Below are 17,483 nucleotides of genomic sequence, written 5' to 3' on the forward strand. Positions count from 1 at the left end.
AAATTAAATAAATATTTATTATCCACAAAGGTAAATTAAGTTTTATAAAAATTAAAAAAAAAAAAAAAAAAAACTGCTTCTTTTCATTCCATATTTTGCCTCTCCTTCTTCAGTTCTTCTCATGTTCGTGGTAAAAATGCTTCTTTTCCTTCTATATTGTACCTTTTTTTTTCTTCACATGTTTCTTCTCCTTCTGTATATCTCAACTCAAGTCTAATTCAAATAGGATTCTAGATCGTTAGTGCCCAAGTTACTTCGAAAATAATGTCGAAAAGAATGAGATATTTTCTTTATTGTTTCACATTTTGAACAAAATATGTGTTCTTTAACATCCGATTTCATATTCTTTTCTGCAAGTAATTACTCTATATTTAAGACATGCCTGGTGGTTTTTATGTTTCTATGTTCTTGTTCATAAAAAAAAAAAAATGTTTCTTGTTCTTGAACTGATAAACATTTTAAGGTATCCACTATTGTCTATTGGTGCATTTGGGGCAAGGTGACTAGGCCTCATGGCAATGATCGTGCCAAGTTCAAGTCCAACCTCCCTCCCAAATCCATGGTAAGTGTTTTTTTTTTTATTCCAAATAAACAACATTCATTCATTAAAAAAAAGCAGTCTACAGGACAAACTAAAAAGTTAAGTCAGGCCAAACCTACAAAAGTGGACTGGGAATACAGTTGTGATATGGGCCATATACAAAACATCTGCAATAATTTCCTTTGGAACAAAAAGGAAAGACACAGAAACGCCCTGAAGGTTCAGTTGATCCAAATCCGAGATAAAGGTCTGCTCATGCCAAGCTGGTCTTCGTCTTTTACTGCAAACTTGAGTCAGCATCTTGGAATTGCATAGAATCAACATCTTTGAGAATCCTAGCTCCTTAGTCTTGCAAATTGCTTCTATAAGAGCTTCCTGAGTTGATTGATATGCAGACTTCCTTCCATTGCTCTCCCCTGCTTTAAGTAAAACAGAACCATCCGTAGCTTTAACTTCATAAGCCCATCCACTTCTTTTAGTTTTCCTATTCCTCCAAGCTGCTCCCTTGATTATGACCTGCCATCCTGGGCTAATAAACATCCGAGGGGAATGATTTGGCCTGGGGTGCTGAGATTGCTTGTTCTGGAAAGCTTCCTGATACCTGCATACAAGGGACTGAGCTGTTAGAATAACCTCCATAGGATTTGGGAGCTTACCTTGATGGAGAACCTTGTGTCTATGGTTCCATATCATCCAAAGGATGGTGCAAAGAGATTGAAGGAAAAACATTCTGTCTTGCCCCCTGTTAATGTTGTGCATGATGGAAGCAGAAAGCCAGTAATCCACTGAACTATGGACTAACTCTGAAGTTCTAACTTCCAGATTAGAGCCATGCCAGACAGCCCTTGCAAAAGGGGAATGCAAGAACAGATGATCTATAGATTCTTCCTCTTCATTACACAAAGTACACAGGTTAGTGTTTCTAACGCCTCTCTTATTTAGAATCTCAAACATAGGTAGAGTCCTATGAAGGATTTTGCATATAAAAGACAAAATTTTATAAGGAAGATCAATTTTCCAGAGGAGCTTCCAAACCCAGTGAGGTAAATCTCTGTGATGTCCCATTGCAGAGAGGCCATCTTGTTGGATCAAAGAATAAGCTTTGTTAACTCTGTACTCCCCAGATGTAGAATGTTTCCACAAAAGTTTATCTTCCAATCCAGAGGATTTAGGGATAGGGATATGCATTATTTCATTGCAGATGTTAGGATGATACAGCTTCTTAAGGGAGATTGTTTCGGATGAGGTTATGATTTGAACACCTAAACCAATTAGGATGAGTCTGTTGGGTTACACGTGTGAGTGAAGTCCCACATTGAATAAAGATGAGAAGAATGAGTGGTTAATATAACATAATTGAGCACATACCCATGGGGCTTAGGCCTTTTGGGTTAAAGTGTGTCTCTATATGTTATATTAATTACTCAAGGAAGCTTCCCAAGGTGTTTATCTCCCCAACAAGTGGTATCAGAGCCCATGGTAGTGTGCGGCGAAGGTGGTGAGGTGTTCATGGTCCCTACCCAGCGGGGACAAAGAAAGCCTTAACGACCCACACATAAAGATCTTGGAGAAGAAAAAAAGCCCAACAAATGAATATTGCTAATGGTGCTAAATAATGGTGTGATGCAAGGTTCCCATGGACATGAACGTGCGGGGTTCCCATGGATGTGCGTGCGGAGTTGACACGTGGTTCCCATGGATGGCGTACGAGAGACTCATGGATGATGCATTGATGAAGTGAAAAGCCCATTAGGCAAGGGGGAGTGAGTATGACTTGTTCATGACCCATAGAGAGGTCTTGAAGCCCACAGAGAAGCAGAGACTCACACGTGAGGGGGAGATTGTTGGGTTACACGTGTGAGTGAAGTCCCACATTGAATAAAGATGAGAAGAATGAGTGGTTAATATAACATAATTGAACACATACCCATTGGGCTTAGGCCTTTTGGGTTAAAGTGTGTCTCTATATGCTATATTAATTACTCAAGGAAGCTCCCCAAGGTGTTTATCTCCCCAACAAGTGGTATCAGAGCCCATGGTGGTGTGTGGCGAAGGTGGTGAGGTGTTCATGGTCCCTATCCAGCGGGGATAGAGAAAGCCTAAATAGCCCACACATAAAGATCCTGGAGAAGAAGGAAAAAAAAGAGCCCAACAAATGAATATTGCTAATGGTGCTAAATAATGCTTGTGATGCAAGGTTCCCATGGATATGGACGTGCGGGGTTCCCATGGATGTGCGTGCGGGGTTGACACGTGGTTCCCATGGATGGCGTACGAAAGACTCATGGATGATGCATTGATGAAGTGAAAAGCCCATTAGGCAAGAAGGAGTAAGTAGGACTTGTTCATGACCCATAAAGAGGTCTTGAAGCCCACAGAAAGGTAGAGACTCACACGTGAGGGGGAGATTGTTGGGTTACACGTGTGAGTGAAGTCCCACATTGCAAGGAGGAGTAAGTAGGACTTGTTCATGGCCCATAGAGAGGTCTTGAAGCCCACAGAGAGGCAGAGACTCACACGTGAGGGGGAGATTGTTGGGTTACACGTGTGAGTGAAGTCCCACATTGAATAAAGATGAGAAGAATAAGTGGTTAATATAACATAATTGAGCACATACCCATTGGGCTTAGGCCTTTTGGGTTAAAGTGTGTCTCTATATGTTATATTAATTACTTAAGAAAGCTCCCCAAGGTGTTTATCCCCCCGACAGAGTCAAGGGAATATTATGACTATCACCAATCTTCCACCGACCCTCTCTCAAAAGATTATGGCTTGGATTAGCCAGATTCCTCCAAATCCATGAGTGATGGGATTTAGGCTTATAATCCTGTAGTGTAGTCCTAGGGAAGTATTTGGCCTTATAAGTCTTAGCAAGGAGGACCCCACCAAAAAGACCTAGCAATGGAATCAAGTTTTTTACCAGTAGCTTCTGGAACTTTGAAGCAGGAAAAAACATACAGTGGCATTGCTTGAAGCACAGAAGCTATCAAGGTAGTCCTACCAGCCTGTGATAGAAGCTTGGCCTTCCACCCTTGGAATTTCCCTTGAACTTTATCTATAATATCCTGGAAATCAGCAACTCTCTTATCTCTAAGTTTAAAGTTTGTACCAAGATATTTACTGGGACTGAGCAACAGGATAACTTGAAGGGATTGGGCAAGGCTGTTCTTAATCTCTTGAGGAGTATTAGGAGAGCAGTAAAGATAAGATTTACTGAAGTTAATGCATTGACCAGACAACTTACAGTACCAAAGAATAGTATTCTTAAGGTTTAAAGGGGTTGTCTTATCAATTTTGAAAAAGAAGAGGGAATCATCAGCAAAAAGGAGGTTAGTGAATGAAATCCCACTTCTCCCTACTGTGAATCCCTTGATCTTATTAAGACTCTCCTCCTTGGAAAGAGCAATTGAAAGAATATTAGCACAAAGGAGGAAAAGATAAGGAGAAATAGGGTCTCCTTGTCTTAGACCTCTAGAAGGAGTGAAGGGCTTAGAAGGACAACCATTAATGAGCAAGGAATATTGAACAGAAGTCACACACTCCATAATCTAGCCAACCCATTTCTCACTAAAGTTCATAGATATAAGCACAGCTTTAAGAAAGTTCCAGTTAACCCTATCATATGCTTTGGACATGTCAACTTTTAAAGCACCAAACCCAAATTTATGTTTTTTCTTTTTCCCTAACATGTCAAAAATCTCATGAGCAAGGAGGACATTATCAGTAATGTTCCTGCCCTGGACGAAAGCATTTTGGTAAGGAGTAATCAGAGAATCCATAAAGGGTTTAAGTCTAGAAACAAAAATTTTGGAAATTATTTTGTAAGAGACATTACAAAGACTGATAGGTTTGAAGTGAGCTACCTCTTCTAGAGTTCTAATTTTTGGAATAAGGGTAATGAAAGTCTGATTAAAAGCTTTAAGGAGATTACCTGAGTGGAAGAAGGCATGGACAAAATTGAAAATGTCTTGCCTTACAATTGTCCACAGCTCCTAATAAAAAAAGGCTGGATTCCCATCTAGACCGGGAGATTTTAGGGGTCCTAGTTGAAAAACAACCATTTCAATCTCCTCATTTGTCACTGGCCTATCCAGGTAGAGTCTCTGATTAGCATCAAGTTTAGGAACTTGGATACTACCTAATTCTTGCAAAAGATTTTGGACAGAACTTGTGCCAGATTCACAAAAATGATTTAAAAAAAAATTCCACAAAATGATTCTCAATGTCTCCTAGCTCTTCCAACAACTGTCCTTCAAGAGTTCTAACTTGTAGAATTATGTTTCTAACTCTCCTATGCCTAACCAAAGTCTGAAAATATGATGTATTCCTATCACCCTGTATAATCCAAGAGCTCCTAGCCTTTTGTGCCCACATAATTTCCTCCTTCTCCATTAAGTTCTCAATATCCTCCTTAAGCTTTCCCTCCACCTTGAGATCAGAGACAATCTTAATTGATCCTTGGAGCTCTTGAAATTTTTTTTGTTTTTCTCTAATCTGTATGTCCACTTTCCCAAACACATTTCTATTCCAAGAAGAAAGTTCATTTTTTACATGCTTAAGTTTTTGTTGGAATTGAAAGGCTTTAGATCCATGTGAATTAAGACTCCAAGAGTTTTGTATCAAAGCTTTACATCCTTCATGGGCTAACCACATTTTTTCGAACCTAAAGGGTATTTTCCTAAAGGGATGTTGAAATTCAGAGTCTAAGATAATAGGACTATGGTCAGATCTAATAATGGGAAGATTTCTAAGCACATAAAGTGGGTTAGAATTGATCCAATCCACAGTGGCCAAGGCTCTATCAAGCCTTTCCATAACAAAAGTTTCATCACCATGGCCATTCATCCATGTGAAGTTTTGTCCAGTTGCTTTGAGCTGACACAGACCCAACTCAAACAAGGTTTGATTAAAAGCTTCTGCACCCTCTATTTTCCTGTGACTAAAACTAAACTTATCCTCTTGAGATAGGATTTGGTTAAAATCCCCAATGCAAACCCAATGTTTTTGAGCAAGATTTTTAAGATTTCTTAATTCAGTCCAAACTTCCTCTCTCTCTCTCTTAGCAAGATTAGGATGTCCATAAACAAAAGAGATGGATAGAGGTGTACCTTTCTTGTCAACTAGATCTGCATGTAAAATGTGCTTTGAACTGTACAGGATATTCAAGGTCATATCCTTCATCCAACCCAATAGAAGTCCACCACTCATGCCTTCACGAGGAACCTCCTGGCTATGTCAAAAACCACATTTTTTCAAAATTGTAGCTCCTCTATCTTTAACTAACTTTGTCTCCATCAAAAACAAAATGTCTAGCCTGTGCTTCTGGACCTTTTTTTTGACATTGTAGAATTGCAGAGGGGGTGCCCAGCCCTCTACAGTTCTAACTCAGGATTCTCATGGCTCTTGGGGAAGCTGTTGAAGGCTAGCTTCCCGAAGCCCTTTAGCTCTCTCTGCATCAGAGGAAGTCCTAAGTTCACTCCCAGATTCATCTTGAAAATGAATACCCTCCTTAACAAAAAAGCCACAAAGCAGTTTATGTTTTACATTCCTCCCGTATTTCCCTATTTCCTTTCGAAGTCTTTTCCTAGAGCTTGGTCTTAAAGTATCCCCAGCTAGATTTTCCCCACTTTCATTATACCACAAACTAGAAATTAAAATAGAGGGAGGTAAGTCTGTGTCTGATAGAGATGGACCAGGTCCAAGTGTCAGGAGTTCAAAAAGGTCAAGGTTTCCTTCATTAGGACCATTTTTGATTAGTTGGGTAGAGTCTAATGGATTTTCCTCTAGGTTAGTTGGGGCAGGCCCATTTAGATCTGCTTGAGGCCTTACTAGACTCGGCCCATTATTGGAGTCACCCAATTCAAATTTGAATCTCCCTCTATTAACCCTCTGAACCAGTGCCTCTACGTATGAGTCAGGAGATTCTGGTATGCCACCCATGTCCCATCCTTGGCATTTAACTTCAGGTCTATCTTCGTTTAAGCTGTCAAGATTGAATAAGATCACAATAGTATCACTTTCAGTATTAGAGGCATCAGAAGCTTCAAACTAAGGTCTAGTACTTTGTCTATTAGTGATATAGGGTCCATTGCCTTCAATCCAAGTCCACTGAAGGTTTGACTGTGAAGGTAAATCCTAGGTCAGTTTAGAAGAAAATGAGGTAATTTGATTGCTGGAGTTTGTAGGTTTCTGGGGTGGGATAGTAAGGTCACCATGCAAAGTTTGTTGAACATTCCCCTTTAAATTTAGATACAAACCAAGGTCATCTGAGCTAATAGAATTAACAAGGGTGGGGGGAACAGGGGGATGGTTTAAATTGGGCCTAGATTCTTAAGCATGCAAGGTGTCTACATTAAGATTCAGAAGGTGTATTGTTGAATGCAATGAAGCTGAATTTAAGTTAGAAGGATTAGGGTTTGAGAAAGGGGTTGTATGAGGTGGATGTGGGGTGCTAGGTGTACTAGGGTCAGGGTTCTCAAAGGGGGAAAAGTTTAAAGGTACCTGGTTTTGATTATGATCCACAAAACCAAAACGGGCCTGTGTGGTCCATCTCCTTCTCTGATTATGAAAAGCCCTAAGGTCATTAGTGAATTGGGGTTGCAAAGCATCAAACCTATACTATACTTGATGAAGTTCTTGAATGTGATGCCTTTATCTGAACAACATGACTTCCACCTTGTCCATGCTATATGTACATTGTCCACATGTGTGACCAATGAGACCACATCTAGTACAGAGCTTATAAACCCTTTCATAATGACATTGAAGCCAAACTCTTGCTCCATCATCAAGTCTGAGCATAAAACTAGCTATCACTGGCACCCAAGGATCTATTCGGACCTTCACTCTCATGAATCGTACATTCCTTGGGATCCTGTCTTCCCTATCAACCCTTTCCACAATTCCCATTAACTGACCCATTCTTTCAGCTAGTTCAGGATATTGATATTCCAATGGCAAACCGTGAATTTGGACCCATATAGAAATGAAATTAGTCTGTAAATTCCCAATTACCAAATTAGGTTGCCACCTTTCTAGAACTAAAAGGGCTCTATCAACAGCCCATGGTCCTTCTAAGCAAATGTGGGCAAGGTCGTCCAAACTCTCAAAATGTAGAATATAAAAATACGGTTCCCTCCCAACTACAGAAATAGCACCTCTGATCCTCCATGTAGAGTTGATCAAGCGTTGGAGGCATGAAACAGAGAATTTCCTATAGTCAAGCAAGTAGCCAATCGCACAGCAATTCCAAAATGTTCTTTGGGCACCTACATCTTCAAGATCAGGCTTAATGACAAGTCCATGTCTAGCAAAAGGGACCTCTTCTTCTTCACTAGGTAGAATGTCTACTTCCATTTCCTCAGCGAAAAGATCAGAACTTACTTCTGAACTGCTACTATCAGTCTAACCAATTTCCCTAGGAATAATGTGGCCATCCATAATAGACAAGAGAAGATAACAGCAATGACATGCACATTGAAACCAATGCAGTACACCGCCAACAAAGGAAAAGAGAGAGAAAAAGAGTGGAAAAGTCAAGAATAAGAGGGCACAAAGTGATGAGAGGGGAAAAGACAAAGGGAAGAAATAGGTCATAAAAGGATGAGAGAACAAAAGGTATAAGGAATAAAGTTGAAAAGGAACTTCAGTGTTTAAGGAAATAGTTGACCCCAAGTAGAAAAGGCCACGCCTCAACCATGCAAAGGATTTTGAAAAAAGGAAAGAGCAGCCAAAACGTGCGAAAAATAAATGGACTTAATAAGAAAAGACTGCTTACCAACGTAGACTGATAAGGAGTAAAAGGGGTGTTGACTAAAGGAAGTAGAGAAGGTGAAAGGTTACTTGAGAAAAGAAAGCTTATCAGGGTAAGAGAAGAAGACAACCAAAGGTTGAAGGGCTCACACTCGTGAGAGAATTTTTGGTTTCCCATGGTCAGTGTTGATTGTTAATTATATATGTTTCATTTTTATTTGCATTTTGGGTGTGGGTTTAATTTTTTTTTTTTATTTAAAATTTTTAGATTAAACAAGGAGCTAGAGTAAGACTCTTCATGTACCCCCAACAACATAAGGAACAAATGGGTTATTGGGTATTTGAGTAAACCTTTAGTCCTGAGCTGGTGTAAATGGGCTAATTTACGCCACCAATAAATGAATGTCACGTTAGATTTGTATTGAAAAACCAATACACTCTAGCGCATACAATTATATCTCAATTAAACTCAAAATCCTCAAACACATATACATGATTCAGACTTAAAGAACAGCTCCTCCAATGCCTAAACCCATTCCATTTCCTCCTCTCCTCTGAGCACTAGAGCTCCAACCCGCCGTTGATGCCGCCTCACATGTCGTCTATGGAGCTGACGCCACATTGGACCTAAGGTTTGTTCTTTTATGATTTTCTATTTCCCCAAACTTTGGATTTCGTGATTTTGATGGGTTTGGGATAATTTTTTGGATATCAATCGGTTTATATTGGTATGGGTTTTGTTGATTTGGTATGGATTTTGCTTTTTTTTTTTTTTGGTATTTTCATGGGTTTTGATTAGATTCTTAAGTGGTAGGTTCAAACCCTAAAATAAAAACTTATTGTGGTTTTTTTTTTTTTTTTTTTGTTTTGGGGAAAAATTGTAAACTAACACCAATCTCCAAGCAATTTTGTTAGTTAGCTCTTAGAACTCGAGCCAAAGAGACTTGATTTCCTTGAAGACAACAACCCAAAACACCAGAATGAAGCAAGAAGCAAACCAAAAAACTAAAGACAACAACCCAGAAAAACAACAAACCCAAATCTGCAACCCCACAAACCTAGATCCCTCTATTCCAACCAGAACGAAGCAAGAAGCAAACCAGAAAACTAAAGACAACAACCCAAAAAACCAACAAACCCAAATCTGCAACCCCACGAACCTAGATCCCTTCGTTTAGACTACAGCGAAGGCTCTGACAATCATCGCCACCATCAATGGTGGCTCGATTTGAACTTCCATGGCCACCATCTGCTCTTTGAACTTCTATGGCTGAGCCTTTGGGTTTGGGTATATTCTAAATCCTTAATTTGGTCTGGAGAAAGAAAAAAGAAGGAAGAATGGGAACATGACTAACCTTACTTATTTTTGAAACTTGAGGACCAATAGTGCTCACTTGAAATTTAAAGGATCAATTACGCTCGTAGGGTAAACTTGAGGAGCCAATAATGTAATTTTGCTTATTAAGTTTGAAAAAAAATTTCTTTCCCCATCTTTCATAATAAAGGGTAATAGTGGTATTTCAATTTATTGATGATTTTAGATTAGGCTTAATATGAATTTGAAAATATTAGCAATTTAAAAAAAAAAAAAATTTATGAACCTAAAATGAAAGGCTTAATTGTTCAAATTCAAAGTCGAATGACTGTAATGACACTTCACACTTGTATCAAAGTCCAAAAGGATAATAGTTACAAAAACTTTAAAAAAAAAAAAATGCTGTCTATTTAAATGATTATGACCTTATCACATAAATTGATCAATGTTTTTTGCTTTATATTATCAATTGATAGATGAAAATTTAAGAGCCTTATAATTTAGTTGGTTGGTACCTCATAACATTTCTAATTGAGACATTTAAGTTCAAAACACTCTAACCCCAACTATTGAATTATATATATATAGAGAGAGAGAGTTACACCTGATGTAACTCTAACGCTCTGTTTGTTTTACTGGAAAACCTTATACCTCTCTTCTCTTTTTGCTCTCCCTATTTCTTCTCCCCTTTATAACACCGTTCTTTAATAAAGGTTTTTTTTTCCTCATAGATTCGTCAACAGTTCTATAACAATTTTTGGTATTTATCAAAATATTTGGCCTATGTGACATTTTGAACTATTTAAAATAAACCTTATGAGTATAATGGTTATTTTGAATTATGAGAAGTATGGTTAATATATATATATATATTTTGCTCTTGATTTGTGCCACTATAGTACACTTCCAGTGTACTTGGTTGGTTTTTTTCTAATAAAATTTCTTATGTTACTTATTAAAAATACTGTTCATATACATGAACAAGATGAGTATTTAAGATCATGAAAATTGGACAGCTAATTTTGATTGTATCCGTTGTCAAAATTTTAGTTTGAAAACCAAATTCATTCTTGGTTTTTATTATTATTTATTTATATTGATTACATTAGGTGGGTTTTCACAATACACATATTATACATGTTTTAAATTATACAAGAAATGTTATAAAAATTGTGGATACCAAACACCAGAAAACGTTCTCAAGCCCATTTTTAAGGTTGTTACCAAACATCAGAAAATGAGATAGTTTTCCAGAAAATACTTTCTAGAAAATGAACCATTTTTTAGAAAATGTTAATGCTAAAACAAACAGAGCGTAAGTAATGTTACACTACTTAATATTTTTTAATTAGATGTGAATTTTGACAAATCTACTGTTAGATTACATTATCTTCATATATTCCCTATGCTTGCAAAATTTCAAGGTGATCAAAGATTAATAATCATATCATCAATCAATTTTTTAAATTCAAGTTTTTGTAGTTTAAAATAATGCATAAAAGATAAGTTAACGAATCGAATGGTAAACATCTAATTGACATGAAAATTGACACTAATGTTAAGAATAAATAGAACATGTAATTCAACAGTAGGATTTCAAAATAAGAATTTTATAACAAATTATTGGATGGTATATTGCTTAGAGTTATACTATGTGTAATCTTGAACCCAATATATATATATATATAAATAAGAGCGAAATTAGAACCCCTAAAATTCTAAGATTGTATGGATTGGGGTGTTACTTTAGATTGAGATACTGCTTGAACACATATTGAGTCCCATTTTAGACATATATTATGTTGATTAGAATTGCATAAATAATTGCAATGAGTTTAATTATAACTAGTCATTAATTAATACTAGTTTCATGTGCTTTATGATATTATTTTTGTTCAAAATAGATACTAACTATTCAAAATATGAAAGTTCTAAAAGTGTAGTAGTTACTGTAGGAGGCAAAATTTGTCAAGCCAATTACAAAATGTCACGTCAAAAATTTAGTGATAAATTTCAAATTTATGTGTCACTAATTAATTAAATCAAATGATGACACGTGTCATCCAAAATAATATGACTTTGGCAAATTAAATCTGTCACGTGTCATTTGCCTCACAAAATAAAGATAAATTTCCTATTCATAATTAATGGATAATTATCTTAAAATAAATAAAATAGAATATTATCTTTACCAAAATAGAATATTTATCGCAATAGATAAATAGAGATAATTATTTATAAGCAAAATTTGGACCAATCAAAGTCTATTACTTATCTTCAAGGAGATCAATCTAAAGTGGGACTTATCTTTTGAAACCACCATAAATAGAGGATACATTTTGGAGGAAATTTTCAAGAGGCCAAAGCTTTGGAGAAATTTTGCCTCAAGAATGCTTGAAGAACATTCAAAGAAATTCATTTAAATTATTTTTCCAATATTTGAAGTTTTATTAGAATCAAGCCCTTCAAAAAGTTCTAAATCATTGAAGTTCAACGGATCAAGCCTCTAAAACCCCGAAGAATTTCAACTCAAAATCCTTTAAATTCAAAGAATTTTTGAAGAACTTGAAGAACATTTAAAGGACTTGAAAAACATTTGAAGAACTGGAAGAACAACAAATCTCTAACAAGCTTAAAGTGAGAGACTCGTTGTGAAGATTGTTCGATCAATTTTCCAATCAAAGTGAAGAATATTTGGTGTTCGAAGTAAGATTACTGTAAGGACACGATTCGTGACGAACCACAACAGTGTTGGGTTCGTTACGTAAAAAGGCCTAAACAATATCATTTGTAGAGCGTGGGTTTGAAAGGTTAGGCCTTGGTCACCAGGTGGTGGGTTTTTCGTGGTGTTCATACATGGTTAAGTTGTCTTCACCCCTGGAGTCTTTCTCTTGCAGGGGGGCTGGAACCAAACTAGTGGTATTCTTCATCCATTGGTTCATGCCTTATAAGGCATGAAGAGGAAAGCTTTTCTTCCAATGTGGGATAAGAGAATTCAAGCCAAAGGCAAGGCTAGGCAATCAAGCCAAAAATGTCAAAGCCAAAGGCAAGAATTTTTAAGCTCCTACAATAAAGGGCTGGGAAAAATGGCCAAGAAACTAGAGCCTTCTAGCCCACCTCCAGGAGAAAGACTCCAGGGGTGAAGACAACTTAACCACGTATGAACACCACGAAAAACCCACCGCCTGGTGATCAAGGCCTAGCCTTTCAAACCCACGCTCTACAAATGATATTGTTTGGGCCTTTTTACGTAACGAACCCAACACTGTTGTGGTTCGTCACGAATCGTGTCCTTACAATTGGCCAAGAAACCAGAGTCTTCCAGCCCACCTCCAGGAGAAAGACTCTAGGGGTGAAGACAACTTAACCATGTATGAACACCACGAAAAACCCACCGCCTGATGACTAAGGCCTAACCTTTCAAACCCACGCTCTACAAATGATATTGTTTGGGCCTTTTTACGTAACGAACCCAATACTGTTGTGGTTCGTCACGAATCGTGTCCTTACAATTACAAAGAAGATAGAATCAGGAGATTATTCTACTCATTATTCAGTTACTACAAATTTACATTTGTGAAGCACTTTTAATTGTTTGGTTTTCAAACTTGAGAAATTTTGTCTTTACACTTATATTATAAGTTATAACTTTGGATAAAAAATTGGAAATGAAGTTAGTTATCTCCAAAATAGTTTTTTTAGTTTAACTATTTTACATTTTTACCCTTTTTTTTTTTTTATCCCAATTTATCTTTTAACCTTCTCTAAAAATATTTATCTTTTAACTGTTTAGTAAAATAATTTGAACAAAATTAATATGGATAATTTATTTTTTTTAATAATTCAATAACTATAACCAGATAGTGGGATTTAAAAACGCTTGAAAGTGTCAAAGGAATTGAGTTAGAACTGTAAAAGACTCTTGGTGAATGAAATAATGAAAAGTAGACATAAAAAAAAAAAATCTAATTATATGGATATAAATAAAATAGACGAGAATTTAATTGAAATTTATGATTTAATTGAAGTATTCTTCTAACAAAAATATCTTCAAAGAAAAAAAAATATCTTCAAAGAAAAAAAAAAAAAATTATACAGGGCCACGTATGTAGTCCAAGCACACATTTGACATTCTTACACTTTCCAGCTAAGCATAAAAAGAGGAATTCCCATCCCCAGCCCTAGTCTCAGGAAAACAAAACTCTATTTCTTCCATAATTTTCTGGAAAAACATCAAAACCCGCTTTAAACCCTTAAAACGACACCGTTTCACCTCGCTCCAGAAACCTCTCTCTCTCTCTCTCTCTGTGTCTCTGTGAACCCTAACCCTAAAACCAGAACAAATCAAAAAAAATCCACGAATGGATGATAGCAAACGAAAGTCCGACCCGAATACCCGATTCTACGACCCATACCAAGGGATCCAAGTCCCGATCCCGGTTCGAAACGTCTACCAACTCCCCACCGCCCCTCAATTCCTCTTCGACGAAGAAGCTCGCCGGAGCCGCCGTAATATCAGCGACAGCCTCACCTTCTACACCGGCTGCGGCTACGTCGTCGGGGCTATTGGCGGTGGAGCTTCCGGCCTCGTTTCCGGAGTCAAATCGTTCGAGCCCGGCGACACCTCAAAGCTCCGGGTTAGTCGGGTGCTCAACTCTTCCGGCCACGCGGGTCGGGCGTGGGGGAACCGGCTGGGGATCATCGGTCTCATTTACGCCGGCATGGAGAGCGGGGCCATGGCGCTGAGGGACGTGGACGATGTGTGGAATAGCGTGGCGGCCGGGCTTGGTACCGGCGCCGTGTATAGGGCGGCGCGTGGAGTGAGGTCGGCTGCGGTGGCGGGTGCCTTCGGTGGAGTTTTGGTTGGAGCTGCCGTGACCGCGAAGCAGGCTTTGAAGCGATATGTGCCCATTTGAATGAATGAAAAAAGATGGGAACTTGATGATGGTTATGTGAGTCTTATATTTTGATCAAAATTTTTAATATAATGTGATAATGTCTTTGGGGGTTATCAAAGATTTGAAATTTTGATAGTTGACAAGCAAAATATTGTGGAATTTGATTGGATTAATGAATAGTTTAGAGGCATGGGAGAGTGACCATGCCATGGTGGTGGTAGTGTTTTGTTATTGTTATGATTTTTAATATAATTTTGTGAAAATTGTTGGGTTATGAATAAATTGGGATGAATGATGGACTTGGGTATAAAGTGGGGAATGATTAGACTAATGAATAGTTTTTGTGTGTGTTTTATGTCATTGGATTAGTAATTTGGCTAATGATTTTGTGAATTTATTATGTATTAGATGTTATAGTTTGTGATTGGCCACAGTATTGTGGTGTTTGATTGGAGTAATGAATGGTTGAGAGGTGTGGGAAAGAGCCTGTGTAGTGTGTTTTACATGGATGGAATGGTTGTGGGTTGGTAATTTAGATAAAGATGTCGGAATTTGTTGCGGTGCAGCTTTTCTTATACGTTTTATGTGTCTAAGATTTGAAATTTTGATAATTTATGAATGGACTGAAAGTGAATAATTTTTGTGCTTTTATGTGAATGGATTTGTTAACCGTTGGTCATATGGTTAATGATGTGTGAATATTTGGTGGGTAGCTTTTGTTTTATGTTTTTGTACCTCAAATATTGAAATTTTTATAGTATCTGGTATGTGGAAATTACTGTAGAATTGGATATGATTCATTTATTAGTTTGAGACGTGGGAGAGAGACTGGCTTTGTTGAAATTTTTTTTGTTATATATTTATTTAATTTTTATATTGTTGGGTAATTAATAAGAATCAGGATGAATTATGGACTTAAATATAATGTGGAAAGTGAATGATTGTGTGTTTTATCATTTATGCGAATGGAATGGGTTGGTAATTTAGCTAATGATGTGCGATCCTTTTGTGGGTAACTTTTTATATATGTTTTTGTATTTCATTGATTGGGAAATTTGATGGTTTTTGGTATACGACAAGTATAGAATCTGATTTGATTAATAAATAGTTGAAACTTGAGGCCAGTGAGTTCTAGCTCAAACAATACCTCCTCCTCCTCCTGCCCCCCCCCCCCCCAAAAAAGAAGAAAATGGGTGGAGTTTAAGGTTGTGTGGGTTTAAAACTCATTGGCTGTGAGTGTAAACTTACCAATAATTAAAAAAATAATAGTTGAGAAGGCTATGATTTAATGGTATACTTTGTTGATGTTTTTATCTTAGTTTTTCATAATGTAATCTGTTGAATTGTAGGGTTATGAAAAAGACTTGGGTATAATGTGGAGAGTAAATAATTTGGATTGTTTTGTGTGAATGGAATGGTTATAGGTTGGTAATTTGGCTAATGATTTGTAAATTTTTCATGGGTGGTGTGTTATTCATACCTGGTGTTGTGCTTCTTTGTACTTTAAAGATTAAAATGTTTGATAGTTTATGTTTTGTGACAATTTTTGGAATTCCATTGGTTAATGAATGGTTGAGACATGGGAGAGAGACATGCTCTGGTGCTATTTGTGTTGTGTTATCATTTTTTTTTTGTTGAATGTAATCTTTTGAATTGTTGGGTAATGAATAAGAATTGGGATGAATGGTGGACTTTGGTACACCGTGGAAGTGAATAATGTTGTGTATAATGTGATATTGAATGGTTATGGATCTTTAATATGGTGAATGGTTTGTGAATTTGAAAGGGCTAGTAGGTTATTGGTAGCTTGTGTTATTTTGTATGTGCTTTTGCTTAAATATGATGGCCTGGTTGTGTGGGACAAGATGTTGAGACTAATTTACTTAGCATCCCATTTACATAATTAGAGGGGTTTGTTATGCGTGTGTTGGTCATTTGTTATTTGATCAGTCAAATTGTTGTTTTGTTACTGAAATGGCGAGGCATATAATTGATGTTAAGATTATCATCTGTTTCGTAGTTTAATTGTTCCTTGTGTCTTCGAAACAGAAGTATATGGGAAGCGGTCCCTCATTGCATTATGTGTTGCCTATGACGTGAAAGAAATTCCAGAAGCTTTGAGGATCAAGAAAGAACTATTCTAGAACTAAAGATGTTTTTTCTTACATCTCTTTTTGCTTGGCTTCCTTCTTGGGGTTTTTATTGTTTTTCCTCTCTTTTAGATTTCAGTGATCACTGTACTCTACACCATGATTGATGGTGTCTCTAGTATATGTCCTGTAAACATTTTTTTTTTCTTTCAATAAATTAAGTTATTTATCACAAAAAAGTAGTTTAGTTGTTCCTCAAGTTTACTAAAATTCTCATTCTCTTTGAAGAGAGAAAAGGAGGGGGGAAGACAATGTTTCTTTGATTCCTTTAAAAATGGGAGCATAACAGACACATTAATCTGATCCCAAAAAAGATGTAATTCATGCGCTAAGGCTCGAAATAAATAGGACAACAGTTCAAAAGAAGGATATGTGTACCTCATATCTTTTTAATTTGTGCAGTAGTGAGATGAAGAGTAATAATAATGGATATGGATTTTGCTCTTACTTTCAAATGAATATCAGGTTTGTGTGAGTTGAGTGTTCTGTTTTTGTTTAAGTTCTTGACACAAGGTGTCATTCGCAGTATATTTGCAGGTTTAAGTTGTTCTTCAACGTGTATCAACCATTATTTGAGCTTCATTGAGGGTAATCTGATTTTAAAAAAGGTTACTGGTTACCGCTTGAGCTTTAGTATAGTTCATCTTTAATAAAGCTGGGTGGGTGGTTATTGCTGAAGTGTGTGCGTGATGTATACAATGTTTTGTGAGTCTTTCTTGTTTGCCTTTTGAGGAGAAATACCCTTTGGCAATGGCTTCGCTTTCTTATGTAGATTCTCGGTGTGTGATCTTGACTGATTGGGATTGACACGGACCAGGACGTTACAT

At 37.0% G+C, this 17,483-nt stretch overlaps 3 protein-coding genes across 4 annotated transcripts; 1 reads left to right on the forward strand and 2 right to left on the reverse strand.

Moving 5' to 3' along the window:
* Positions 1-640: 640 nt before the first annotated feature.
* Positions 641-1,729, reverse strand: LOC115985380. The gene has a single exon (XM_031108322.1). The coding sequence runs from the start codon at positions 1,727-1,729 to the stop codon at positions 641-643; it is 1,089 nt and encodes a 362-aa protein (XP_030964182.1).
* A 2,991-nt stretch (positions 1,730-4,720) lies between these two features.
* LOC115985381 lies at positions 4,721-5,749 on the reverse strand. The gene has a single exon (XM_031108323.1). It carries the CDS (start codon positions 5,747-5,749, stop codon positions 4,721-4,723), a length of 1,029 nt encoding a protein of 342 aa, XP_030964183.1.
* An 8,007-nt stretch (positions 5,750-13,756) lies between these two features.
* On the forward strand, positions 13,757-16,821 carry LOC115987033 (mitochondrial import inner membrane translocase subunit TIM23-1-like). 2 transcript variants are annotated; one of them, XM_031110473.1, is made up of 2 exons: positions 13,757-14,560; positions 16,556-16,821. In XM_031110473.1, exon 1 carries the CDS (start codon positions 13,970-13,972, stop codon positions 14,522-14,524), a length of 555 nt encoding a protein of 184 aa, XP_030966333.1. In that variant the 5' UTR covers positions 13,757-13,969; the 3' UTR covers positions 14,525-14,560; positions 16,556-16,821. The 2 variants fall into 2 exon arrangements, with proteins under 2 accessions (XP_030966333.1, XP_030966334.1); XM_031110474.1 differs by having other exon boundaries at positions 16,559-16,821.
* Positions 16,822-17,483: the final 662 nt, after the last annotated feature.

The sequence above is a fragment of the Quercus lobata genome, chromosome 4 (assembly GCF_001633185.2).
Source record: "Quercus lobata isolate SW786 chromosome 4, ValleyOak3.0 Primary Assembly, whole genome shotgun sequence".
NCBI classification, from domain to species: domain Eukaryota; kingdom Viridiplantae; phylum Streptophyta; class Magnoliopsida; order Fagales; family Fagaceae; genus Quercus; species Quercus lobata.

Bases quoted from the DNA above. Each gene is read 5' to 3' on its own strand.
- LOC115985380 (XM_031108322.1), bottom strand. From the start codon at position 1,729: ATGCATATCCCTATCCCTAAATCCTCTGGATTGGAAGATAAACTTTTG.
- LOC115985381 (XM_031108323.1), bottom strand. From the start codon at position 5,749: ATGAGTGGTGGACTTCTATTGGGTTGGATGAAGGATATGACCTTGAAT.
- LOC115987033 (XM_031110473.1), top strand. From the start codon at position 13,970: ATGGATGATAGCAAACGAAAGTCCGACCCGAATACCCGATTCTACGAC.